General features: G+C 39.1%; 1 protein-coding gene across 6 annotated transcripts in view; it reads right to left on the reverse strand.

The window, feature by feature from the left end:
* Positions 1 to 22,068, reverse strand: part of LOC139166809 (cohesin subunit SA-2-like) — a 75,962-nt gene that overhangs the window by 30,535 nt on the left and 23,359 nt on the right. For 5 of the 6 annotated variants that reach the window (XR_011559048.1, XM_070750902.1, XM_070750905.1 and 2 more), the window contains 10 exons: positions 21,797 to 21,895; positions 18,300 to 18,379; positions 14,161 to 14,280; positions 11,012 to 11,120; positions 10,024 to 10,141; positions 9,241 to 9,341; positions 5,539 to 5,631; positions 5,364 to 5,453; positions 4,693 to 4,896; positions 884 to 963 (listed from right to left, as the gene is read on the reverse strand). Coding sequence is in view for 5 of the 6 variants with exons in the window: in XM_070750902.1 (XP_070607003.1) it covers positions 884 to 963; positions 4,693 to 4,896; positions 5,364 to 5,453; positions 5,539 to 5,631; positions 9,241 to 9,341; positions 10,024 to 10,141; positions 11,012 to 11,120; positions 14,161 to 14,280; positions 18,300 to 18,379; positions 21,797 to 21,895 (1,094 nt within the window). In the remaining variant the exon portion in view is untranslated. The remainder of the gene's footprint in view (positions 1 to 883; positions 964 to 4,692; positions 4,897 to 5,363; positions 5,454 to 5,538; positions 5,632 to 9,240; positions 9,342 to 10,023; positions 10,142 to 11,011; positions 11,121 to 14,160; positions 14,281 to 18,299; positions 18,380 to 21,796; positions 21,896 to 22,068) is intronic. The other variant, XM_070750903.1, reaches the window with a different exon arrangement.

The raw sequence follows: 22,068 nt of genomic DNA on the forward strand, positions 1-22,068 counted from the left end.
CGATTATTACTCACCATGTTTATTCGATTATTACTCACCATGTTTATTTATTAAAGTTTATTAAAAAAAACATTTCTTAAAGGCGGACAAATGTTTGACGATGACATATGACGTCATCGGGTGGGAAAAAACATGGTATGAGGGGGAAACCGCGAAGTATTTTTTAATTAATATTTTTGAAAAACCGTGGTATAGACTTTTCGCAAAGTTCGAACCCGCGAAAATTGAGGAAACACTGTATTTGGACTTCAACTCCCAGAATTCCCCAGCCAGCAAATGCTGGCTGGGGAATTCTGGGAGTTGAAGTCCAAATATCGTCAAGTTGCCAAGGTTGGGAAACACTGCTCTAGTGACAGCAAATCACACCTGAGCTATTTTCAAATACCCCATTAGTCTTAAATAATTCTTCCTCATTGCACTATGCATTTTCTTCTTTCATCTTTTTGATACTTGATTCTGGATCACCGTACTCCTATGGACTGCTATATGAGAGATTGGTTGTTCCCCAAAAACCTCATGAGGCCTAATATTTGTGGTTTCAATGGCTTCCCAGGCCACCCTTATTAGATCCTTTTTCTCAGAAGACGAGCCATTTAAAAGAACTGAAGTAATTTTAAACATTGTGATGGGTTTTAAACATTCATTTCTTCCCACACCCTTTCACCCTCCCAATTCAAAACCAAAAGGGGGGAAAGGAGACTGAAATTTTTCATCCTTGTTCATTCCAGAGGGGATGTCCTGAATTAGAGAAGGAGTTCAGACCACTAGCTTCAACTTGGTGCTTTCTCTTGGATTGTGTAGGCAAAGCATCTAATTCTAACTATACTTGATTACACAGCATCATAATGTGAAATGAGCGATTGGAATTTAAAAAAAATCTCACTTATGAAAAGCCGCTAATTGTCTCAAAGAGGACGTCAGATGCTGAATTCCTTCTTCTTCTTCTGCAGAAACACTGTCTTCCTAGAATCATATGCAGAAAGGATAGAAATGGATGAGCAGTGCATGAATAGCTAATAGCCTGTGCCCGTTGGATGCTTGCCATAAATGTCTTTCTATTGCTTGCAGCTATTTAACATTTGAACAAAATGTTAAATATCTTAAGAGCTGAAAGAGACTAACTGTATCCTTGTCTCCTCTTCTCTCAAATGCCCATATCCATGCTCCATGCTCCAGCGCTATGTACAGTCCCCTTCCAATTATTTTCATTTCAATCACTGTTGATGTTACATGCAAGTTGCCTTAGCAGAACTGAAAGGGAGGATATTCTAAAAAACAGAGCAATTCTTAAAAAGGGGAGAAATTGTAATAGTACTAATAAAGTCAGGCCTTCAGGGTAATCCAGACAGAAACAAAAATCATGTGTAGCGATGTAGGGATGAGGGCCAGGTGAATGGTGTGCGTCAGAATATTGCCTACCTTAAACGGGCCCCTCATGCCTACATGAGATCATCCAGTTCACATAGCCAGAATGATCTAAGACAGTATCTCTGGCTGGTACATGATCTCTCAATAGAATATTCTTGAGGATTGGTGGGAGAGAATTCACCAATGAAAATACTGTTGCTTCTTTCTACCTTTGGCTGCTTGGAAAACTGTATATAAGCAATAGACACTGTGAAGGCAGTCAGACATCTTTGCACTATGCCATGATTTGTCTCTAATTCCATTATAGTGACATTTTTTTTGTATGGTTACAGTAACAGAAAATTGCAAGTCCGAAACATCCTCCTTCCCGTCCTTACTGTCCAGAGAACCAGGGAGTTGCCTTCTGAGACCCTTTTTCCACTCCCACTCCTCCTCTGAGCTGATTTTGTTTATCAATCCATTATCTAGGCCTGTGATGGCGAACCTTTTTTTTGCTCAGGTGCCAAAAGGATGTGTGTGTGTGCGATATCATGTGTGCAAGTGCCCTCATCCATAATGCAACACCTTCCCCTCGCACATGCATGCACAACACACACACACACCGCCCCCTGCATGAGCGCAAACCTCAATGAAGCTTCCAGACTTCCAGTATGCCTGTTGGGCCATTTTTTTGCCCTCACCCAGCCACAGGAAAGCTTCCAGAGCCTATGGATGGCGAAAAACGGGCCCAATGGCCTACCGGAAGTTTGAAAATGAACTTCTGGTAGGCCCATTGTGCCATTTTTTGCCCTCCTCAGGCCTCAGGAAAGGTTCTGGAGCCTGTGAATGGCAAAAATGCTAGATCTCTTTAAGAAAAATGCCCTCATTAGCAAGATGCAGCAAATTTGAAGAACTAGAAGTTAAAATTAAACAAATTTAGTTAATTCTCCTAATTTTGAAATTATTTATAAATCTTTTATCTGTTTTATTTATTTGTTTGCTTGCTGCATTTATATGCCGCTCACTCCAAAACGGACTCTGAGTGGGTTTTCTTTGTTAACTGCAATTCCAAAATTATTATGTGATCAGATTATAGAACTAAAATGTACAATGCAAATGTTTGCTGGCCTCACTGTATAAACGGCAAGTCCAATGCAAAATGTATTATTCTTTATTATCTACAGCCAAAATAAACATGGTGTTTGATTTTGCCTAATAATTTTTTTTAAAAGCTATCAGGATGAACTCTTACCCAGTGGAATGTCATCTGTTAGTCATGGCACAGTTGATCAACTGTTGTTGAACTAAGTCTGCAAGCTATTCATATTTCCAACAGCTGCTCTTATATTCTTAGAACTAACTAAAACCTTTTCAAGTATTTTTGTATTCCCCTCCCCCAATGTATAGAAATGGAAAAGCCATATTTAGCATTTAAAACATCTTACAAATATTTTCAGCCAGCAATTTACACGTCCAACAAAACTTTAAAACTGATGCAAGAGAATGTTCTAATGAGCCACAATATGAAACAGGATCTGTTTTATTTCAATTAATTCCTCTTTTAATCTTTTCTAGTAGATCTCAGTAGGCAATCAACAAAATACAGGCTTTAAAATAATCCAATAATAAAGTATAACTTCTTCAAAATTAAATAAAGATAAATCCGTTCTTCCATTTTATTCTTATTTTTAGCACGAAGGAGAAGAAGTGGTTCATAAGGGTTTTAGCTGAGTTAATGTGCTTTCACACTATTTTATATTTATATAATATGATTTTATTTTGTTATGTAACAACGAACTATTTCTTTCAAAAAGAGTAGGAAAGTCTTAAATAAAATCTTTTTTTTAAAGTAAACTTTGGCAAGAATATTCACACATTACACAAATTCTAACATTATTTTTTTCCACTGAAATATATAATCAAATGAACTACAGACTTGCCTTAACATGTGCAACACAGATATCTTTACTAATTCAGAGGTAGCAATAATAAAAGTAGCTAATTCCTTCATGGGTTGTCTCAGTTATCCTCATAGCAGTCACTCGTGTCCTCATCACCTCGAGGATCAACTACTACAATGGTCTCTACATGGGGCTACCTTTGAAGAATGTCTGGAGACTGCAATTGGTTCAAAATACAGCCGCGCGAGTTGTCATTGGCCTTCCTAAATATGCCCATGTGTCGCCATTACTCTGCATGCTGCATTGGTTACCTACTAATTTCCAAACACAATTCAAAGTGTTGGCGTTGAACTTTAAAGCCCTACATGGCTTAGGACCAGATTACCTACACATCCGTCTCTTGCCTCACGTATCCCATTGACCGGTCAGGGCCCACAGAGTTGGCCTTCTCCAGATCCCGTCAGCCAGACAATACCAGTTGGTGGGCCCTAGAGGAAGAGCTTTCTGTGTGGCAGCCCCTGCCCTCTGGAATCAACTCCCTTCGGAGATTTGCACAGTTCCCATTCTTCTGGCCTTCCAGAAAAGCTCAAAAACGTACTTATGCCAGCATGCTTGGGGCTGTTCAGCTTGGTCACTCTGCTCTTTTTACTCTTTGATTGGTGGAAATGTGATTGAGTTGTATGTGATGCACTCATTATAATGTTTAAAGTTTTGGGATGTTATTAGGTTTTAACTAACTTTGATTTCTCCTATTGTTCTGTATTATTATATTGTAAGCCGCCCTGAGTCTCGGGAGAAAGGCAGCCTAGAAATGAAATAAATAAATAAACTACAGAAGGGGAAAGAATATCAGTATTGTGACTGGCAAACGATCATATGTATAAAATATTAGATAATCTTCACTTTCTATTGACATATAGGAAGTGCAATGACTCAGCAGTTAAAGACGCTGAGTTCGTCAGCTGGAAAGCTGACAGCCTAGGTTCAACATCCAGGCGCCAAGCAATGGGGTGAGTTCCCATTCTTGCTGCAGCTCCTGCCCACCTAGCAGTTTGAAGGCATACAAATGAGAGTAGACAAATAGGTACCACTTCAGTGGGAGGATAACAACATTCCATGTGCCTCATTGTCTAGTCATGCTGATCACATGATCATGGAACTTTCTTCAGACAATGCTGGCTCTCTTGGCTTAGAAACAGAGACAAACACCATCCCTAGAGTCGGACACGACTGGAAAAGACAAAACCTTTTATCTATTGACATAGTTTAATAGATATTCTTTCCTCAGTTTGTAAATTAATCATATATGAAGATGGCACTTGCTTTTATGCCTCAGATCTCTCCAACATAAAAAAAGTGTATTTAACATTTTAGGGGGGAAATCTTTATTTTGTTTCAGGTATCTAATTTTTGCTTCTGATTAAATAAAAAAGCTCATATTTACCTTATGCCAAAAAATGATTAGTTGTTGATCTAGTTTCTCCACCAATTCATTCGTCAGTTCAGCTCTTGCAAAAGCCACTTGATTATGAATGGTAAGTTCTTCTCGGGAAAGAATACTGTATAGCCTGGAACAGGTCTCTAGGATATTAGTGTTGGAGTGTATCATTACAATAGCTTTCACCTCTCTCAATAAATCATCGAGGTTCTGCAAAAAAAAAGAATTATAAATATCCTAAGCAGTAAACAAGTGTAGTTTGCACTAGTACTGAGCTTAATTTGAATTTAGGAGCATATTTGTTTAGCCATAAATCCCTCAAATAGTATAAAATAAGAAATATAAGCTCTAATTCAGAAATCAGTTTATCATCAAGCCTTGCAGAGCATCTAGTATAGTTAGATATACAGAAATAAAAGGTGAATAAATCAAGAAGGGTTTTAACTTTCATATCTGCAGTCTGAAAAATTACCCTTCAAATTATTTCAAGTGAAAATGCTTTTGCGGCAAAGGCTGTGTTTTCTAACCATGTCCTAGACATCACTTTAATTTTTTAGCAGGGTGGTGAAAGCAAACATAAGAATGGCATTTTTTTCAGTAGTTAAAATGAATCGATCAATGAAAGTTTTTTTGTCACATTTCTCACAATTCTGTATCTTTCGTAAAAATGAATTCACCTTATTGAATGAGCCAATACTGTACCGCTCTAAATAGAAATACTGTGAGATCTGCAGAAGGTTTGTCACTTTTTCTGTATCTAGTAAATACTGCAAAGGAAAACAGGATATTAGTGTGCTGCTGAAATTCAAATTAGTTATTGAATATGCATTCACAAGCACAGCTGCACGTTACCTTTGCCAAGAGTCGAGGAAGCACCACAATAAAGTGTTCAGTAATTTTAGCACAATCTTCCATTTGTATTTTCTTCTCTTTGGTAGACAAGATCTATAAACAAAGCACTTTGTTGTAATTATAATCATGCCACTGTTCATGATTGAAATGAGCTGCATGATTCAAATTGTATGTGGCAAATTACTAGGTACAAAAGCATCAAATTGCTTGAATTCTGTGGCTAATTTATTTTAAAAATATTATCCTTATTATTATTATTTTTTTGAGCATAGCTATGTAATGAAAGGAAGGTTAGCTGCTTTGAATCCTTTTTCTATTCTAAGATATATCCATGTTTGAGCAAGGGAATAGAGAATACAGATAAAGAAACCTCTAGGCATTCCAAACATATCAGTGGCTTAGAAAGAGTTCAGCACTTCTAGGTTCTAAGAACAAGCTGTGCATATCTCACAACTCTTTCAATAGCAACAAGTTGGTACTCTTTAAGATCATGGTTAAATAAACTGTCCCAATAGCAAAATAGAACTGCTTTGAACTTGTAGTTAATAAACAAATCTTAGAAGGTCAGAGTGATTTGCAGTTGCAACATGATCATGGTTTGTTTCCTGTTTTAACATATGCACTTAAACTCGCATATTATTCCAAACATAACAATAAACTGTGATTTCATCCAGTTGGGAAGCATTCCATTAAGTTCAAAGCAGGGAGGAAACCTATAAATTTAGGAAATGTTCCCAATCCCTAAAATATCTTTCCCAACTTAGTGCCTTTACGTTGTTTTTGACGACATCCCCAGCCAATAGGACTTCAGAGGTAGATTTATTTTTTCTCACAAAATAATAGTTTCTTATTCATTTTTTAAAATCTGTTCTCCAGGGAAGATTTAAAAATCTAAGAGATGTGGTAAACAATACTTTAAAAACAAATTCAAAAAACTAATACCATCCATATATTATACATATAATTACAAATAATTGTCATTATTTAATGATTAAGATAAATCAACAAACCAAACTGATTACACTTGAATATTTTTCTTAAACTTAAGTCCAATCGTAAATATTTTAGAGTAATGTTGCCTTTTATAACTTGTGGGGGAGAAAATGATCCATGTGATCTTGGACCTGCTCACTTCTGAAAACATAATGCATTTTTGAAAGGTGCATGAAATACATATAGTGCTGTTCATTTATTTGCACAATGTATGGCTTGCCTGACTCTCACCAAACCAAGTACCTATCCAATAGGGACTCAATCATCACCCTACCTAGAGCCTGGGAGAACACCAGGTCATTAATAGCTTAGTGAACATTTATTTATTAATTGGATTTGTATGCTGCCCCTCTCCAAGGACTCGGGGGGGGGACATGATCAGGGAGGGGACAGAGATCTGGAGGGATATCATAGCAGTAAAGGCACCCTTCCTGGCTCTTGAAAAGTTGACATTCTTAATTACATCGGACCCAAAGCATGTCCATTCTTCCTGATCTCACCAGATGAACAGAGACAGCCAGTTCCTCATGCAAAAATGTCTTATGCCCAAAAGACTTTACAGGTAATAATCAGCACCTCAAATTCCATGTGGAAAACAACTAGTGTAGCTTGTAGCGTCATGATGCCACACAGTTCTAAGTAGGCACATCCAACACACAAATGTATTATGGGCCAGCTATAGCTTCCAAATAGTCTTCAAGTCAGCCCCATATAGACTGTATTATAATAATCCATCTGTGAGATGAGCAGAAAGTTAGACTGACTGAAGGAGTAACCTAGTCCCTGAAAGAATACAACTGAGTAAAGACTCTCTTGGACAAAACAGGCATTTGCTCTTTGAGCAGGAGCTACAAATGCAAGTCCACTGTTAAGTTATGCACCAGTCTTGAATAAGGAATGCATTCCCTATTCCCACAAATTCTTGGATAAGACACAACCCTTTGAGTAAGCATTTAATATTACTTTTTTTTCAACTACAAAGTGAAGGACTATTCTACAACAATCCTCATATGGCATTGGTCATGATTTTGGATGACCACTACTATGGGCAGAATGAGGCTGGGGGTATCCAACCTTGATCTCCTTGACCTCTTTTGACACCATCAACTTTGGTATTCTTCTGGATTAGCTCCAATGGGGAGTAATAAACCCATTTGTTCCAGGACTATGCCAATTTTAGTGCTGGGTGGTGCTGTATTGCCCCAGACAGAGCCAATGCACAATCTGTGGTTTGTTCTAGCCTTATGACTTCTGTTCGATGAAAAGCTGGCAATTGTGGATTTGAGGGGATTTGCAGCTTTGTCTTGGGCACCAGTTCTACCCTTTTCTGATCAGCAGCCCTGCCTACAATCACTAACAACCCAATCACCTCTAGATTGGACTGCTGCACTGTGCTTAACCTGGGGCTACCCCTGAAAAATATCCAGATGTTTTAGAATGTAGGGAGAGTAGGTAATTATGGGGCAGCATTCTCCTAGACCAGTGCATGTCACCTCTCTTCTATGAGACATCTGGGTCCAACTCAATGTGCTGGTTTTAATCTTTAAAGTCCTTCATGGCATGGGACTGAGCCATACTTGGTTATAATCAGTCTGCATCATCAGATCTGACAAATAAAACAAGTTGCAGGTTCCATCACCCAAAAATCTACATTTGGTGGATCCTAGAAGATGTGCCTTGTGTGCCGTGCCTCCTGCCTGATGGAACACATTTCCCCCCCAAATTAGATTAGCTCCATCCCATCTGATAGGGTACCAGAGACTTGCTGAGATGGCTGTATTGTTGTGGTGGTTATTTTATCTCTCTCATTGCCCAGGATTGGCAACTTTGGTTTTTATTATATTTATTAATATGGATTTTTATATTTTATAGGTGTGGTTTTTTACACTGTTATTTTGTCTCATTGTTATGCACAACCTAGAACAGTGATGGCGAACCTTTTTTGGTTCGCGTATCAAAAAGGGGCACATACGTGTGCACATGCCTACACCCATTCCCTTACCCCCATGCATGTGCACCTCTCTGTGCTGCCCCTGCACATGCGCACAACACCCCCCCATCCTCGCACATGCGCACAGGCCCCACTGAAGCTTGGGACAGTGAAAAAATGGCCAAACGGCCAACCTGGAAATTTCCAAAAGCAGACTTCTGTTTTGCCCATTGTGCTGTTTTTTGCAACCCAGAGGCTTTGGGGGAGCTTCCTGAAGTCCCAGAATGTGAAAAACAACACAACAGGCAAACCGGAAGTCCATTTTTCAAAACTTCCAGTTTGCCCGTTGGGCAGTTTTTCGCACTGTGAGGCTTCAGGGAGGTTTCCCTGAAGCCTCCAGAGGATGAAACGACTTTCCCCAATGCCAAAAATCAGCTGGCTAGTGCGCGCATACATACTGAAGCTGACATAGGCCCTCTGATATGGCTCTGCGTGCCACCTGTGTCACGTGTGCCAAAGGTTCTCCATCACTGACCTAAAGTCTCTTTTAGTGAGATGGGCTGTTATATGCATTTGATTAACAGAGGAATATTAGGTTCTGTGGGAGCAACTATGTTTTTTTTCCCCCGCATTGGAAAGTCAAGATAACACATTTGCTCTCCACCCACCATTTGGTTCTATCACTGCAGAAAATTGAATTGCTGGCACTGTTTAAGGGCAACATAAAGCAGAAGGTTTTTGCTACCAACAAAGTAAAAAATAAATAAAGCTCTACTGACTTTCTTGATTCCTCCCCTGCTTGTGGGAGGACCTTCAACAGCTTGTCGAACAGTCGCTAAGATTATTTCAATGAGGGCACCCTCCTGGACATCACTCAGTGCTGTAAACAAAACAACGGAGAATCTATTCAGTCTCCCACAGAAAGAAGTAGAGTTCTGAGAATCTGGAAGCCCACAGTAACTTTAGATATTAAACCTAGGGATGTTTTGATGTAACTAAAATAAATTATCTAGGCCTACTTCTTTTCCTCTATAAATTATTTTGGATTGTGTTGGTAGAACTTACCTTACAGACTAAAATAAGAGACAAAGATCTAAGGGGGTCAACAGATGCTAAAAAAAATATCAAAAAAGATAGATAAAACTAATCATCATTGACATGCCCTTTGTGGAAATAGATGCTTCGTACTTCAAGGTAAGCCTTAAAGCCTTAATCTGCTTCACTACATTTTATTAAATTAAAATACATACACAGAACGGTATCACCAATAATGGTATACAACACATTAAGTCAAACAAATCCTCTTGTTGCTTTCCAGAATTCATGGAACAGCAATGTGATACATTCTTTGCTGTGACATAAAACAGAAATCAGATTGGTTAAGCTGCTCAATGGAGGTCTTCAGAGCATGCAGCCTTTTAAACTAGTGTCTCTTTATGACAAAGGTTTCCTGCTCTTGAAATTCTCATATCCAACCTGGGCTCATATTGCTGATACTCTGGATTGCCCCTTTCAAAGCCAGACGGTAGCAACGAAAGCACTAAGCTTTATGGTCCACTTACCACTTTCAGATTCTCTGGCATCCTCCAGTAAGAGAGTTGTCATACACTCCCAATCTTTCAATAAACTTACGGCCCAATCCCACAGGCTGTCTATAAGATATGTGACGTGATTATGCAGCTAAAAGAAATAATCCAAAAGGACAAGCTACTATTACAATCCTAGGAAGCAGTAAAGTCAAGCAGAAATCTGTATGTTTTCAATACTCCTCAAAAGTAGAAACTTTCATGACACCAATATTTGATCTATCAATATATTTTCTCTTTGGCTCTAGGAATATCCCTTTTATGATTGTAGCTTGTCATATTATTTTGCCGTTAAATGTACTACAACAACGCTAAAAGATAAGAAATACTTCTTTAAACATTCATCATTTCAGCACCAGTGATTAGAATACATTCAGAAAGAAGCATATTTTGCCAATGTATAAACAAGCAGGTCTTAAAATAGCCATACCCACATTAAAATTGTAGACATTTATGTTCAACAGGAGTTTAACTTAATAACAGTGAAACAACTAATGTGACAAGTTAGTTGTCTGAATACATTATAATTTATCACATTCCTTAACACAAAAAAAAGTACTGCCTTGGCTGTTTAGCAAATGTATATTTTTGAAAAGTTAGCCTTTCAACAGTTTCAATAAATGATGTTTATTATTAACTCAATCTTTGATGTATATTTTTGAAAAGTTAGCCTTTCAACAGTTTCAATAAATGATGTTTATTATTAACTCAATCTTTGATTTCTTCAGGCATATTTCTCAAAACAAATTATAATTCACTGTATTCTTCAAATCTTCCACTATAACTACAATTATCCCAAACTAGCAATAACAATATGAGGCAGTACTTTCTAACACACTTTGTTTAATAGCAAATTAACCCAGTTAATATTCGCCTACTCTCAAACCTTCACATTTGCCCCTTAATTGTATTAGTTGTCTTTATTCAGCTGTTTCTCCTTTGTAGTCTTTGCAGGAAATTTTACCTCACTTTCCAAGAAAAAAACTATTAGTGTTTTCAGCTGGCTAGTAATAAGTTCCTGGTTTCCATTTGTTTTGTTGAATGATTCTGTCTCAATTCCCTGGATAATCAATCTGTCAAAGAGACAAGGAGTAGATCAAAAGCAAATCCCAAATTCTGATTTGCAGCAAGCAACTTCAATCAGTGTTACTTCCAGTAGGTGGCTTTAAGATTGTAATAAAAACTTTCAATCTTAAAAGAAAAGTATTACTCGGGATCTTAAAGATAGTCTTGAAAACATGAGGGCAATGTCATGCCTGCTTTCAGTCTTCCTTCTCTACAAATTGTTCTCTTTGGTTGAGTACAAATCTTAAATATTCTATTTCATTCCAACAGTGCAGGGTTCATATAATAGGCAAGATGAATTTTGTTTTCTAAGAAAAATCTTCCTTTGAAATATTTTCAATTAAAGGAATGGTATAAGTTCAGCACCATAAAAAATGGACTATAATTTTTTCTAGGGCTGTGCGCGGTTTGAAAATGATTCAGAAGTGCTTCAAATTTGATATAAACACCACACTTTTTTTCATAAAAAGAAAGGCTGTTTTAGTGAGAGGCAATGAATTCATTGTAGAGTGGTACCTCATGATACGAACTTAATTGGTTCCAGGAGGAGGTTCGTAAGGTGAAAAGTTCGTAAGACGAAACAATGTTTCCCATAGGAATCAATGGAAAAGCAAATAATGCATCCAAATCCTTCAGGAAAATCCCAAACTTTAGAAGGGAGGCGAACAGAGGGCAGGGAGGAGCAGCTAAAGGGGGCGGGTGGAAGAAGCAAGGCTAGGCTAAAGGGTGAGTGGGAAGGAAGAAAGGCAAGGGGGGCGCCCTCCTTTTTCTTTCTTCAAAAGACACCCTTTCAGTGCCTGTGCAAGCACGCTGTTCTCCTACTTTTTTAAATGCAAACTCTTTCCCCCTCCAAGCCGCCCCCCCCTTTTCTTTCTTCAAAAAAGGGGGGGAAAAGAAACCCCTTCATCCCAGCAGCAGCGGCTTGGGTTCGTAAGGTGAAAATAGTTCGGAAGAAGAGGCAAAAAAATCGTGAACACCGGGTTCGTATCTCGAAAGGTTCGTTAGAAGAGGCGTTCGTAAGATGAGGTACCACTGTAGTTCAAAAAGAAGCCACAACATTCACAAAAGATCTATAAAGCTTCTTTTAAATTAATATTTGTACAGTTTATTTTCTTATTACATTACCAAGAACAGTTAAAAGGTTTTGTCTGGGTAACTGAATGTTCATAGCTGAAGGAAACCCGGATGTTTTATCCCATTTTCACATTGATAATCCTAGTTTAGTAGTAGTGGAATGTGGAAGAAAAAATCCTTTGCGATTATGGTAATTACACAGTGTAAATCTTTCACAACAAGTCAAGCAAGTGTAGCCTGATGAAAAAAAATTACACAACCAACAAACAAGATAAAGGTGGATATACCATATTTGGCCCTTGTGAGGCTATCCCTGAGTCATTTCGCATTGAAGCCATGACTTTAGTAATCGGTCTTAGCAAAATATTTTTATTTTATTTTCATTGTTGCATCTATTGAATGTTAGTAACCAGCCTGCTGATTCTTTTGGTGAAAAATATAGATTTTAATTCTGTTCATTTTCTATTGTTTTCAATTATTTGTTTAATTTATATAACATGTAAAAGTTCAATTTCAATCAAACAGTGTATTGTCTGGGTACAATTATTTTTAGGAAATCATAATCAAAATGTTTACGGTAGTATTCACCACAATAATATTAATTCTATAATAATGATAATATTTTACTTGTCTACTTTAACAAATTTCCTTTATAACATTAGTCCTTTTTATATCCCCATATTTCTGTTTTTATTATCTAACCATTGGTAAAATAAGTCCCATATCAAGAAATATTCAGTTCCTTCTTTTTCCTTAATTGTAAGTATTAATCTGTCCATTTCTGCACATTAATATTTTTTTGATTACTTTTTTTGTTTGTTTTCTATTTTTGATGTAGCTATAGCTCTATTTTACTCATATCTTATAGCAGTGTTTCCCAACCTTGGCAACTTAAAGAGATCTGGACTTCAACTCCCAGAATTCCCCAGCCAGCAAAGAGATCTGGACTTCAACTCCCAGAATTCCCCAGCCAGCAAATGCTGGCTGGGGAATTCTGGGAGTTGAAGTCCCGATCTCTTCAAGTTGCCAAGGTTGGGAAACACTGTCTTATAGAATGAGACGTAAGATACCCTTCGAGCATCTTTCATACATAGAAGGAAAGAACATGTCTACATTCAACTTCCCTGCTTCTAATGAGACAAATCTCCCAACACTTGCTCCATTCATGAATTAAATGGCTGGGTTTTTTAAAATCAGGACAATCTGGTCTACCCAAATATGGGACAGAGCAGAGCATGCTGCTTCCACTTTCTGCACTATGCTCCATCCCATATTTGGGTAGATCAGGTTGCCCTAATAAAAAAAACACTTAATCTCTCCCCTAGTATCACCAACAAGGCTAATAAAGCTTGTGGCTTATAGGTTAATACATCTATCTAATATGTAAGCATCCCAAATTTGAATCCCAGAAGAATATGGCTTGCTGAAATACTGTAGCTCAAATAGATCTATAGTCGTCTCCCTTTATTTCTTTATCGATAAATATAAATTTAACACACCATTCACGGATGTCAAAATTAAGCAGGTGTCCACAGAACAAGGGTTTGCTTCAGTACACTGCTCCTCATCCCTCCATTCTTTCTCCGGAGAAAGATATAAAGATTTAACAGTTTGACTGGATTACTTTACATTGTGCCAGTACCAACACAAGTGCTAAAGGAAATATACATAAAACATCACTAAAATTGGTTGGATGAATGGATATTGAGACATTCTATTTTATTAAACCACTGATATGATTCTTGTATTAGTTCATAAATGCATTTGCAGAAACCGGTATCAGTCTCATTACGAAAAGATGAATGATAGAAGAGAACAGAAATACTCAATAAGAAAAAAGCAACAGCACTTCGCTTAAAGAGAACATGAAAGTAGTTTTGAAATTCCATCAAAAATAAAAAGCAGATATTCTTCAAAAAGTAACTTTTCAGAGTGAAATGTCTCCCAGATGAATTTAACAAATAAATAAAATACCTGTTGTAAAGTAATTCCCCAGCTGCTACAGCCAATGGTCGGTGGGTGCTATAAACAAATTGGTACAAGGTTTCACAGTCTTCAGATGATAAGGCATCATCACAGTTCCTGTACAGAAATCTAATATTAAACATGGTTTGCCAAAACATATGTTTGATATTCTGACAGCATCATATGCATGTTTTCTCAGAAGCAAGACACAATATATTGAATAGGGTTTAACGATGGGTAAATGCAGCGTAAAAACAATTAATATTTTGCCTCATATTTTATTCACAAGGGCAAAATAAGCTAAATGTATGCCATATAATTAAAATTGTATATTAATTTTATGACCTTCTTTCCCCTGTTATTTTTTTTAACAAGCACTGAAAATCAGCTATCATATATTTGATGCTGGTGACTTTGTATTGTAAGACTGTAAACATATTTGACAGGGTTGGTTCTGGTGTAGATGGGTCCCAGGGAGTTGAAGTCCATAAGTCTTCAAGTTGCCAAGTTTGGGGATACCTGTACTACACCAAGAACTCCTCAACAAATATTTCAGTAACCACTGGATTTGATACATCACTAAATGGGATTTTTATATAGAGAAGTTCTTAAAACTGATAAACATCTCTTAATGGGATTGCTGTACAGAGAAGTTCTTAAAACTCCTATCTTTTAAAAAAATGGTCATGCTCTCAAAAATTGGTCATACCCTCATTATAAATACATAAGTTGAGTGATTGATAGGCCTATTGAGAATGGTCATTATTGGCTTGTTTACTAGGAGATAAGACATCTTGAAAAATAATGCAAGTTAATAATTATTTGATCTAACATTTTCAGAAAGCTGTGAGTCTTTTCCTTTTAATAAAAAAAAATTTTTTTTTAGAAAATACTTTACATAAATGTCCTAGGAGAGTCATGGTTTAATCCCCCCCAAAAAACCCCAAGCAAGAAACATTCAAAAGATAAGAACAAAGAGGCAAAATATACAGCTTGGGGGGGGGATTAAAATCACAAGGCTGAAGCATCATTTATGATTTTTCAAAAGGACTGTAAAACAGGAGTAACATTTACCAAATTGGGGAATGGGGAAGTGATTTCTTCCTCTAAAATAAGAATATTTGACATTTCACATGATTTCTCCTATTATATCTACTGTATATGTAAGGAATCAGATTTAAAAGATATTCGTTGTCTATTTATTGTCTGTTCATTTCTAAAAGAGTTTGTCAAAAATTGGAACTTCTATTGAGATATTCAAAAACAGGGTTTACACTAGTGAAGTACAAATACTTCACTATCAGAAAAACGATAAAATTGTGTTAAAGTCTATACCTGACTGGAACATAAATAATGTGTATACTGTAATAGCATGTGAAGTATCTGGCAATGTACCATACTTGTGTATAATAGCAAGAGGAAAAAAATTGGAAAAAAATTCCCCCCAAAAGATGGCGGTGTCCATGGACTGGTACCAACCAAACTGGATCCATGATGCCATTGTGACATCACCAGGGGGTCACTACCAGTTTGGACGATCTGGTCCAAACCGGCAGGAAACCACCCCTACTTTTGTGTAGCTGTGCCTACCTTGTGGAAGTCTCCCAGCTTCTTTTGCTTTCTGAGAGACTGTGAAAACTTGTTTTCAGCCCCAAAGTGGAGGCAATATAAGTTTTAAATGTTTATATTGTTATTTAATTTTCAGTAGTTGTTTTATTTAATATAGGTAGCCACATAAATCTTTTAAATAAATAAATAAACCCCAGGAATATTTTTGTGCATAGACATGTATGTGCACATATTGCTTGAGAAGACTCTCAAAGCTATTTCTTTCCTTGGAATGATGAATGATACAACCAAGAAGTAACAGTATGTAATTAAAGCATCATCAAATAATTCACACAGATCTAATGGAGGTGGGTCCTTGCTTAACAATCACCTGTTGAGTAATCATTTGAATTTACAAGAGCACCGAGCCAGTAGCACTTATCAGACTTTGAATTGTGAACAATTCCAGTAGCACTTATCAGACTTTCCTCATACTACATGGATCACAGTATCTCCATGATCATGTGACTGTGATCCAGCAAAGACAAAGTTGAAGCATCCTGCACTCATGCGACTGCCATTTGTGACTTACTTCTTACAAGCAAAGTCAATGGGAAAGATGGCAGGAGGTTGTAATTGCCCTCATTTATTGACCTGCCATGATGCACTTAATGACAATAACTGGAAGTACCAGAATTTCCATCACTAAGCAACATGGTCATGTGATGTCACACTTTACATCGGCATTGTTCACAATGGAAAGTTTGATTCCTATTGCTATTGTTAAGTGAGGACCAGCTGTATTTAGCTTCAGGTTGCAGCCCTCTGCATACTTATCCTGCTAGACATGAGATTTATTTCTAGACAGGACATTAGCTAATCAATGTTTAAATGAACAACAGAACAAATGCAGACAGAAGTGCTCAGCAATGCAATATTTGTCCATTCAGAAGTTGAACAAGCATAACATTAATGGATACAATAACATTGTATGATAACAAAAGCACATTACTCCTCCTAGTACAGATCAACATGAGTACAATGATAAGTGCAATGTATTTTGCTCTAGTTTCTAACTGCTAGAAATTTATGTCATCTACCGATGACATAATGCTGCTGTTTTCAAGGGTCCTCTGTCTACTGTAGAAATTGCCAATACAATGCTATCCACATCTCAACCGCAAAGCAGAAAAAAGAAGAATTATGGCAATAAACCAATATTATTCATTACTATATTTCTAAAAGTGCTCTATTTTATGTTAATACTTGACCAAGCAAAATAGGAATAAGAAACCGCAATGTATTATTTAAGGAAATTAAAACTCAACTTGATCATATTCAATTATGATCTATGGGAAAATCAATAGAGAAATGTAGTAAATTCAGATAGCCACATTCTTAAGTTTAAAGCAGCAATATATGCTACAGGTATGTTGTGGTTGGCTCTGGCCCAGCTCCTGCCCCAGGGAATGTGGAGGTGGAGGCAGGGGAAACATCAACATGTCCTAGGCCTGCTTTGTTGCCGGCAAAGTCAGGGAGTGCAGTTTCCTCGGATGAAGAAGAAGGTGGGGGTGACTTGGAAGAGGGGGGCTTGGCACACAGCCCAGGAAGCCAATCACCATTATCTTCGATCGATTTGGATGACAAAGTGTTAGACCCACGCAGGCGCAGATTTATGCATTGAAGAGACCAATTGAGGAAATATTACAGGAGATAAGAGAGGCCACCTGTGTTTGGGTGGGGCTCCAGTAATTAGAGCTGCTGCTATAAATAGCAGCGTGCTAGTTTGGCCGTTGTGGAAGATTATCTGATCGCAGTTCTTCAGGATCGTGCCTCGCTGTGTCTGAACTTTGTGGATTTTTCACGCATTTGACACCAAAGCAGAGTAAAGTGTGTATGTGTTTCACTTCGTGGGAAGGAGGGCTGTGACGTTTCTTCACAGCTACTAGCTAAGTACTTAAGGACTGATTAAGGGACTTGTACAGCCAACAAGGTTGTTTTGGGGAAGAGTGCTCTTTGCAATACAAAAAGGGTGCTTTGTTTCTTTTGAATTTTGTGATAAAGGACATTGGTTTGAATTTTCAAACGTGTGTGTGTCTGAAATTTGTACCCATGAATTTTCAGGAGGCTTCTACCAGAGAGCCCGGCAGAACAAGGTACCTTTGGTGTAGTGACATATTCACAAAGCTAAATACAGAATATAGCAGAAACAATACAGATGATGTTTCAAAAAAACACTATGAAGAAACACTGCAGACTAAAAAAAGGTAAAAGCAACTTCTCTGTTCAACCTATCTGGTTGAAATCTAAGAGTAACAAAAGCAAGTTAGAGTAGTAAAAAAATTAAATTCCAAAAAAAATGTGCACATTTTTTAAAATTTGCCTGCAAGGCATAAGACTTAATAATGTATTTGCAGAAAACACTTGTACTTAATTGTGTTGTTTCATTACATTTTGAGCATATCTCAATTGTGCAGTAAAACTTTACAATGATCTAAGGGCAACTGCATATTTTGCATATCAATGAGGACTTAACTAGTTACAAAACTAGTTACAATACTTTAAATATCACATCATAATTAAGTGAAAAAGTTATTTACTGTGACATAGCCATCAAGAGTTTCATGGCTTGAACCGTTACTTCATGGTCCCTATCCAGAGCCATGGACACAATCCGATCCTAAATGGATATCAAGCAACAAGAGAGAGATTGAATTACTTTCTATTCAAATTGATTTTTGCTACAGAAATGTATCCTTTTGACACAATGCTTCGGATGGAATTAACTGCTCCAATTTTACTAAATTACAATAAAAGATAATAGTTGGGGATTTTAAAAGAACCATACATAGCAAAATAACTCATTGCTAAATAATGTCCGGCGGGGGGGGGGGGGGGATTATATTGTGTGAAACAACAACCCGCAACTATTTTTTTTTTAATTTTCTTTTAGCTTAAATGTTGATGTTTAGATTTTGCAATGGATGGTTGTAGCACCCCCTAGAGGCTTGGAATATTTGGAATCCTGATTCAAAATAGACACATATCTAAAGCTACTGATTCCAAATATATTACCGTAGATGAAACATATTGCTGTAGAAATGGCTGAAGAGATATTGGTTCTAATAATTGGAATCACAACAAAAATTGGTAATGCTTATCAATTAGTTTTATAAAACATGCCTTGCAAAAATATTTTTATTTCCAGATGAAATTCCAGAACAATTTAATACTTGATTTTGAATTAACCATGTTTTTTTCTTTTTTTACTAAATAAATCATATCACAACAAAGTGGAATGAGAAAGGTTACCAAATGAGAAAAGTTACCAAATGCATACCTTCAAAGGAAAAACATTAATGTACAGGAACCTAATATATTAAACTATTAATTGGCTCTGTCAAATGGTGTGTGTGTGTGTGTGTGCGCGCGCGTGCGTGTGTGAAGAATGTGAGATGGTTGATGTTCTGAGAGTGTTCTGTCCAGTTTTTAAACTTTTAATATTGCACACTTATATTTTATATAATATATTTTATATATCAACCCCTAACCCCCAACATTTTCCCCTTAGACTCTCAACAATTGACCTCTCCATGTTCCTTAGAGGTCAGTAAGGGGCGTGCATAAGTGCACCAGTATGCCTTCCGTCCCCTGTCCAATTGTCTCTCCTTATCTCATTTGTCTTTTCTTCCTTTCAGTTATGTTCACCTATACTTTTATATCTTTTCTTCTTTTCTTTTCTTTATTTATATTACAGTGATCCCCCGATCATTGCGAGGGTTCCGTTCCAGGACCCCTCGCAATGATCGGTTTTTAGCGAAGTAGCGCTGCGGAAGTAAAAACACCATATGCGCATGCGCAGATGGTGTTTTTACTTCCGCTGCAGCAGTGAGGAGCCGAAGATTGGGGTTTCCCCACCGCCCACGCAAACTCCTCGCTGCCGCTCGCCCGCCCTTCGCCCGCCCACGCCGTTCGCTCGCGCCGCTTCCCAGCTGAGTCCTGAAGCCAATTCGCTTCAGGACTCAGCTGGGAAGCGGCGCGAGCGAACGGCGTGGGCGGGCGAAGGGCGGGGCGAGCGGCGGGCGCGCGGGCAGGCGGCGGACAAGCCGTTCGCTCGCGCCGCTCGCTCGCGCCGCTTCCCAGCTGAGTCCTGAAGCCAATTCGCTTCAGGACTCAGCTGGGAAGCGGCGCGAGCGAACGGCGTGGGTGGGCGAAGGGCGGGCAAGCGGCGGGCGCGCAGGCAGGCAGGCGGCGGACAAGCCGTTCGCTCGCGCCACTTCCCAGCTGAGTCCTGAAGCCAATTCGCTTCAGGACTCAGCTGGGAAGCGGCGCGAGCGAACGGCGTGGGCGGGCGAAGGGCGGGCGAGCGGCGGGCGCGCGGGCAGGCAGGCGGTGGACAAGCCGTTCGCTCGCGCCGCTCGCTCGCGCCGCTTCCCAACTGAGTCCCGAAGCCAAACGCGGAAGTTCGCTTCAGGACTCAGCTGGGAAGCCGCGCGGCTGTTTTAAAACGTCGCCGCCGGCATGGGGGGCTTCCTAGCAGCCCCCCAAACCCGGGTTGGGGGTCCGGGGGGTGCTGGCAAGCCCCCCATGCTGGCGGCGACATTTTAAAACAGCCACGCGGCTTCCCAGCTGAGTCCTGAAACGAACTTCCGCGTTTGGCTTCGGGACTCAGTTGGGAAGCCGCGCGGCTGTTTTAAAACATCGCCGCCGGCATGGGGGGCTTCCTAGCAGCCCCCCAAACCCGGGTTGGGGGGTCCGGGGGTGCTGGCAAGCCCCCCATGCCGGCGGCGATGTTTTAAAACAGCCGCGCGGCTTCCCAACTGAGTCCCGAAGCCAAACGCGGAAGTTCGCTTCAGGACTCAGCTGGGAAGCCGCGCGGCTGTTTTAAAACGTCGCCGCCGGCATGGGGGGCTTGCCAGCACCCCCCCGAACCCGGGTGGCCGGGCGAGCAGCAAGCGAACGGCGGGTGGCCGGGCGAAGGGCGAAGGGCGGGCGAGCGGCGAACGGCGGGCGAGCGGGTGCTGGGGGGGGCTTCTCGCCCTCCCGCCAGCAAGAGGGGGAAGACCCAGGGAAGCCGCCCAGCAGCTGATCTGCCCGGCGCCATCTACGCATGCGTGGCCATAAAAAAAAGGCGCGCATGCGCAGATGGTGTTTTTACTTCCGGGTTGAAAAATCGCGATTTAGCCCGTTCACAATGATCGGGATCGCGATACCCGGGGGATCACTGTACTACATATCTATTCTCTTCAATGTGTATTATGTATTGGACTAACTAACTAACTAACTAACTAAATAAATAAATAAATAAATAAATAAATAAATAAAATAATTCTGTTTTTAAGTTCATTCTTATTGTGCTTTTATATTCTGACAAGTTTTCATTGTAAGCCACTCAGAATCATAAGATGGGTGGCAGAGAAATGTAATAAAAATACACATATATTATAAAGCATCCAAGCCTTGAAATATGACTTTGTGTAATGAAAAAGAAATTCACACTGAACACTCACAATGAAGGGATTTATGTTTCTAATCTCCCCCCCCCCCCAAAAAAAACCCCAAATCTGAGGGCCTGTAATGAGTCTAGTTTGGTTCTAAAAGCAATCCTAATATGGTGGTACCTCTACTAAGAACCCCTTTACTTACAAACTTTTCTAGATAAGAACCGGATGTTCAAGACATTTTTGCCTCTTAAGAACCATTTTCCACTTACAAACCCCAGCCTCCAAAACTGTAACCGGAAAAGGCAGGGAGAAGCCTCCATGGGGCCTCTCTAGGACTCTTCTGGGAGGAAACAGGCTGGAAAAGGCGAGGAGAAGCCTCCATGGGACCTCTCTAGGAATCTCCTGGAAGGAAACAGGGCTTGAAAACGTGGGGAAATGCCTCCATAGAGTCTCTCCTGGAATCTCCTGGGAGGAAACAGGGCCTCCACCCTCCCTGTGGTTTCTCCAATCGCACACATTATTTGCTTTTACATTGATTCCTATGGGGAAAATTGCTGCTTCTTACAAACTCTTCCACTTAAGAACCTGGTCACGGAACGAATTATGTTCATAAGTAGAGGTACCATTGTATCAACAAATTGATTTTAACTTACCTTGAATCTGCTAGTGAATAGATCCATTTTACAAACAACCTCTTTTTGACAATATATTCCCTGTAGTGCCTGAAGGCACTTCAACCGTACTTCAGGAAGCTATAAGGAAAAGAAAAATGGAGTGGGAATTATAGGCACAAGTTAAATTATAGGGATATCAATATCTCTCAGTAGTCAATGGCAGAAGACTCATTCCTCAGGTGCTAATCTTTTAATAACAAAACCTGTCCACACCAAAGAGAAAAGATTTCAACATACTGCTTTGCTTATGA

The sequence above is a fragment of the Erythrolamprus reginae genome, chromosome 4 (genome assembly GCF_031021105.1).
Source record: "Erythrolamprus reginae isolate rEryReg1 chromosome 4, rEryReg1.hap1, whole genome shotgun sequence".
Taxonomy (NCBI): Eukaryota; Metazoa; Chordata; class Lepidosauria; order Squamata; family Dipsadidae; genus Erythrolamprus; species Erythrolamprus reginae.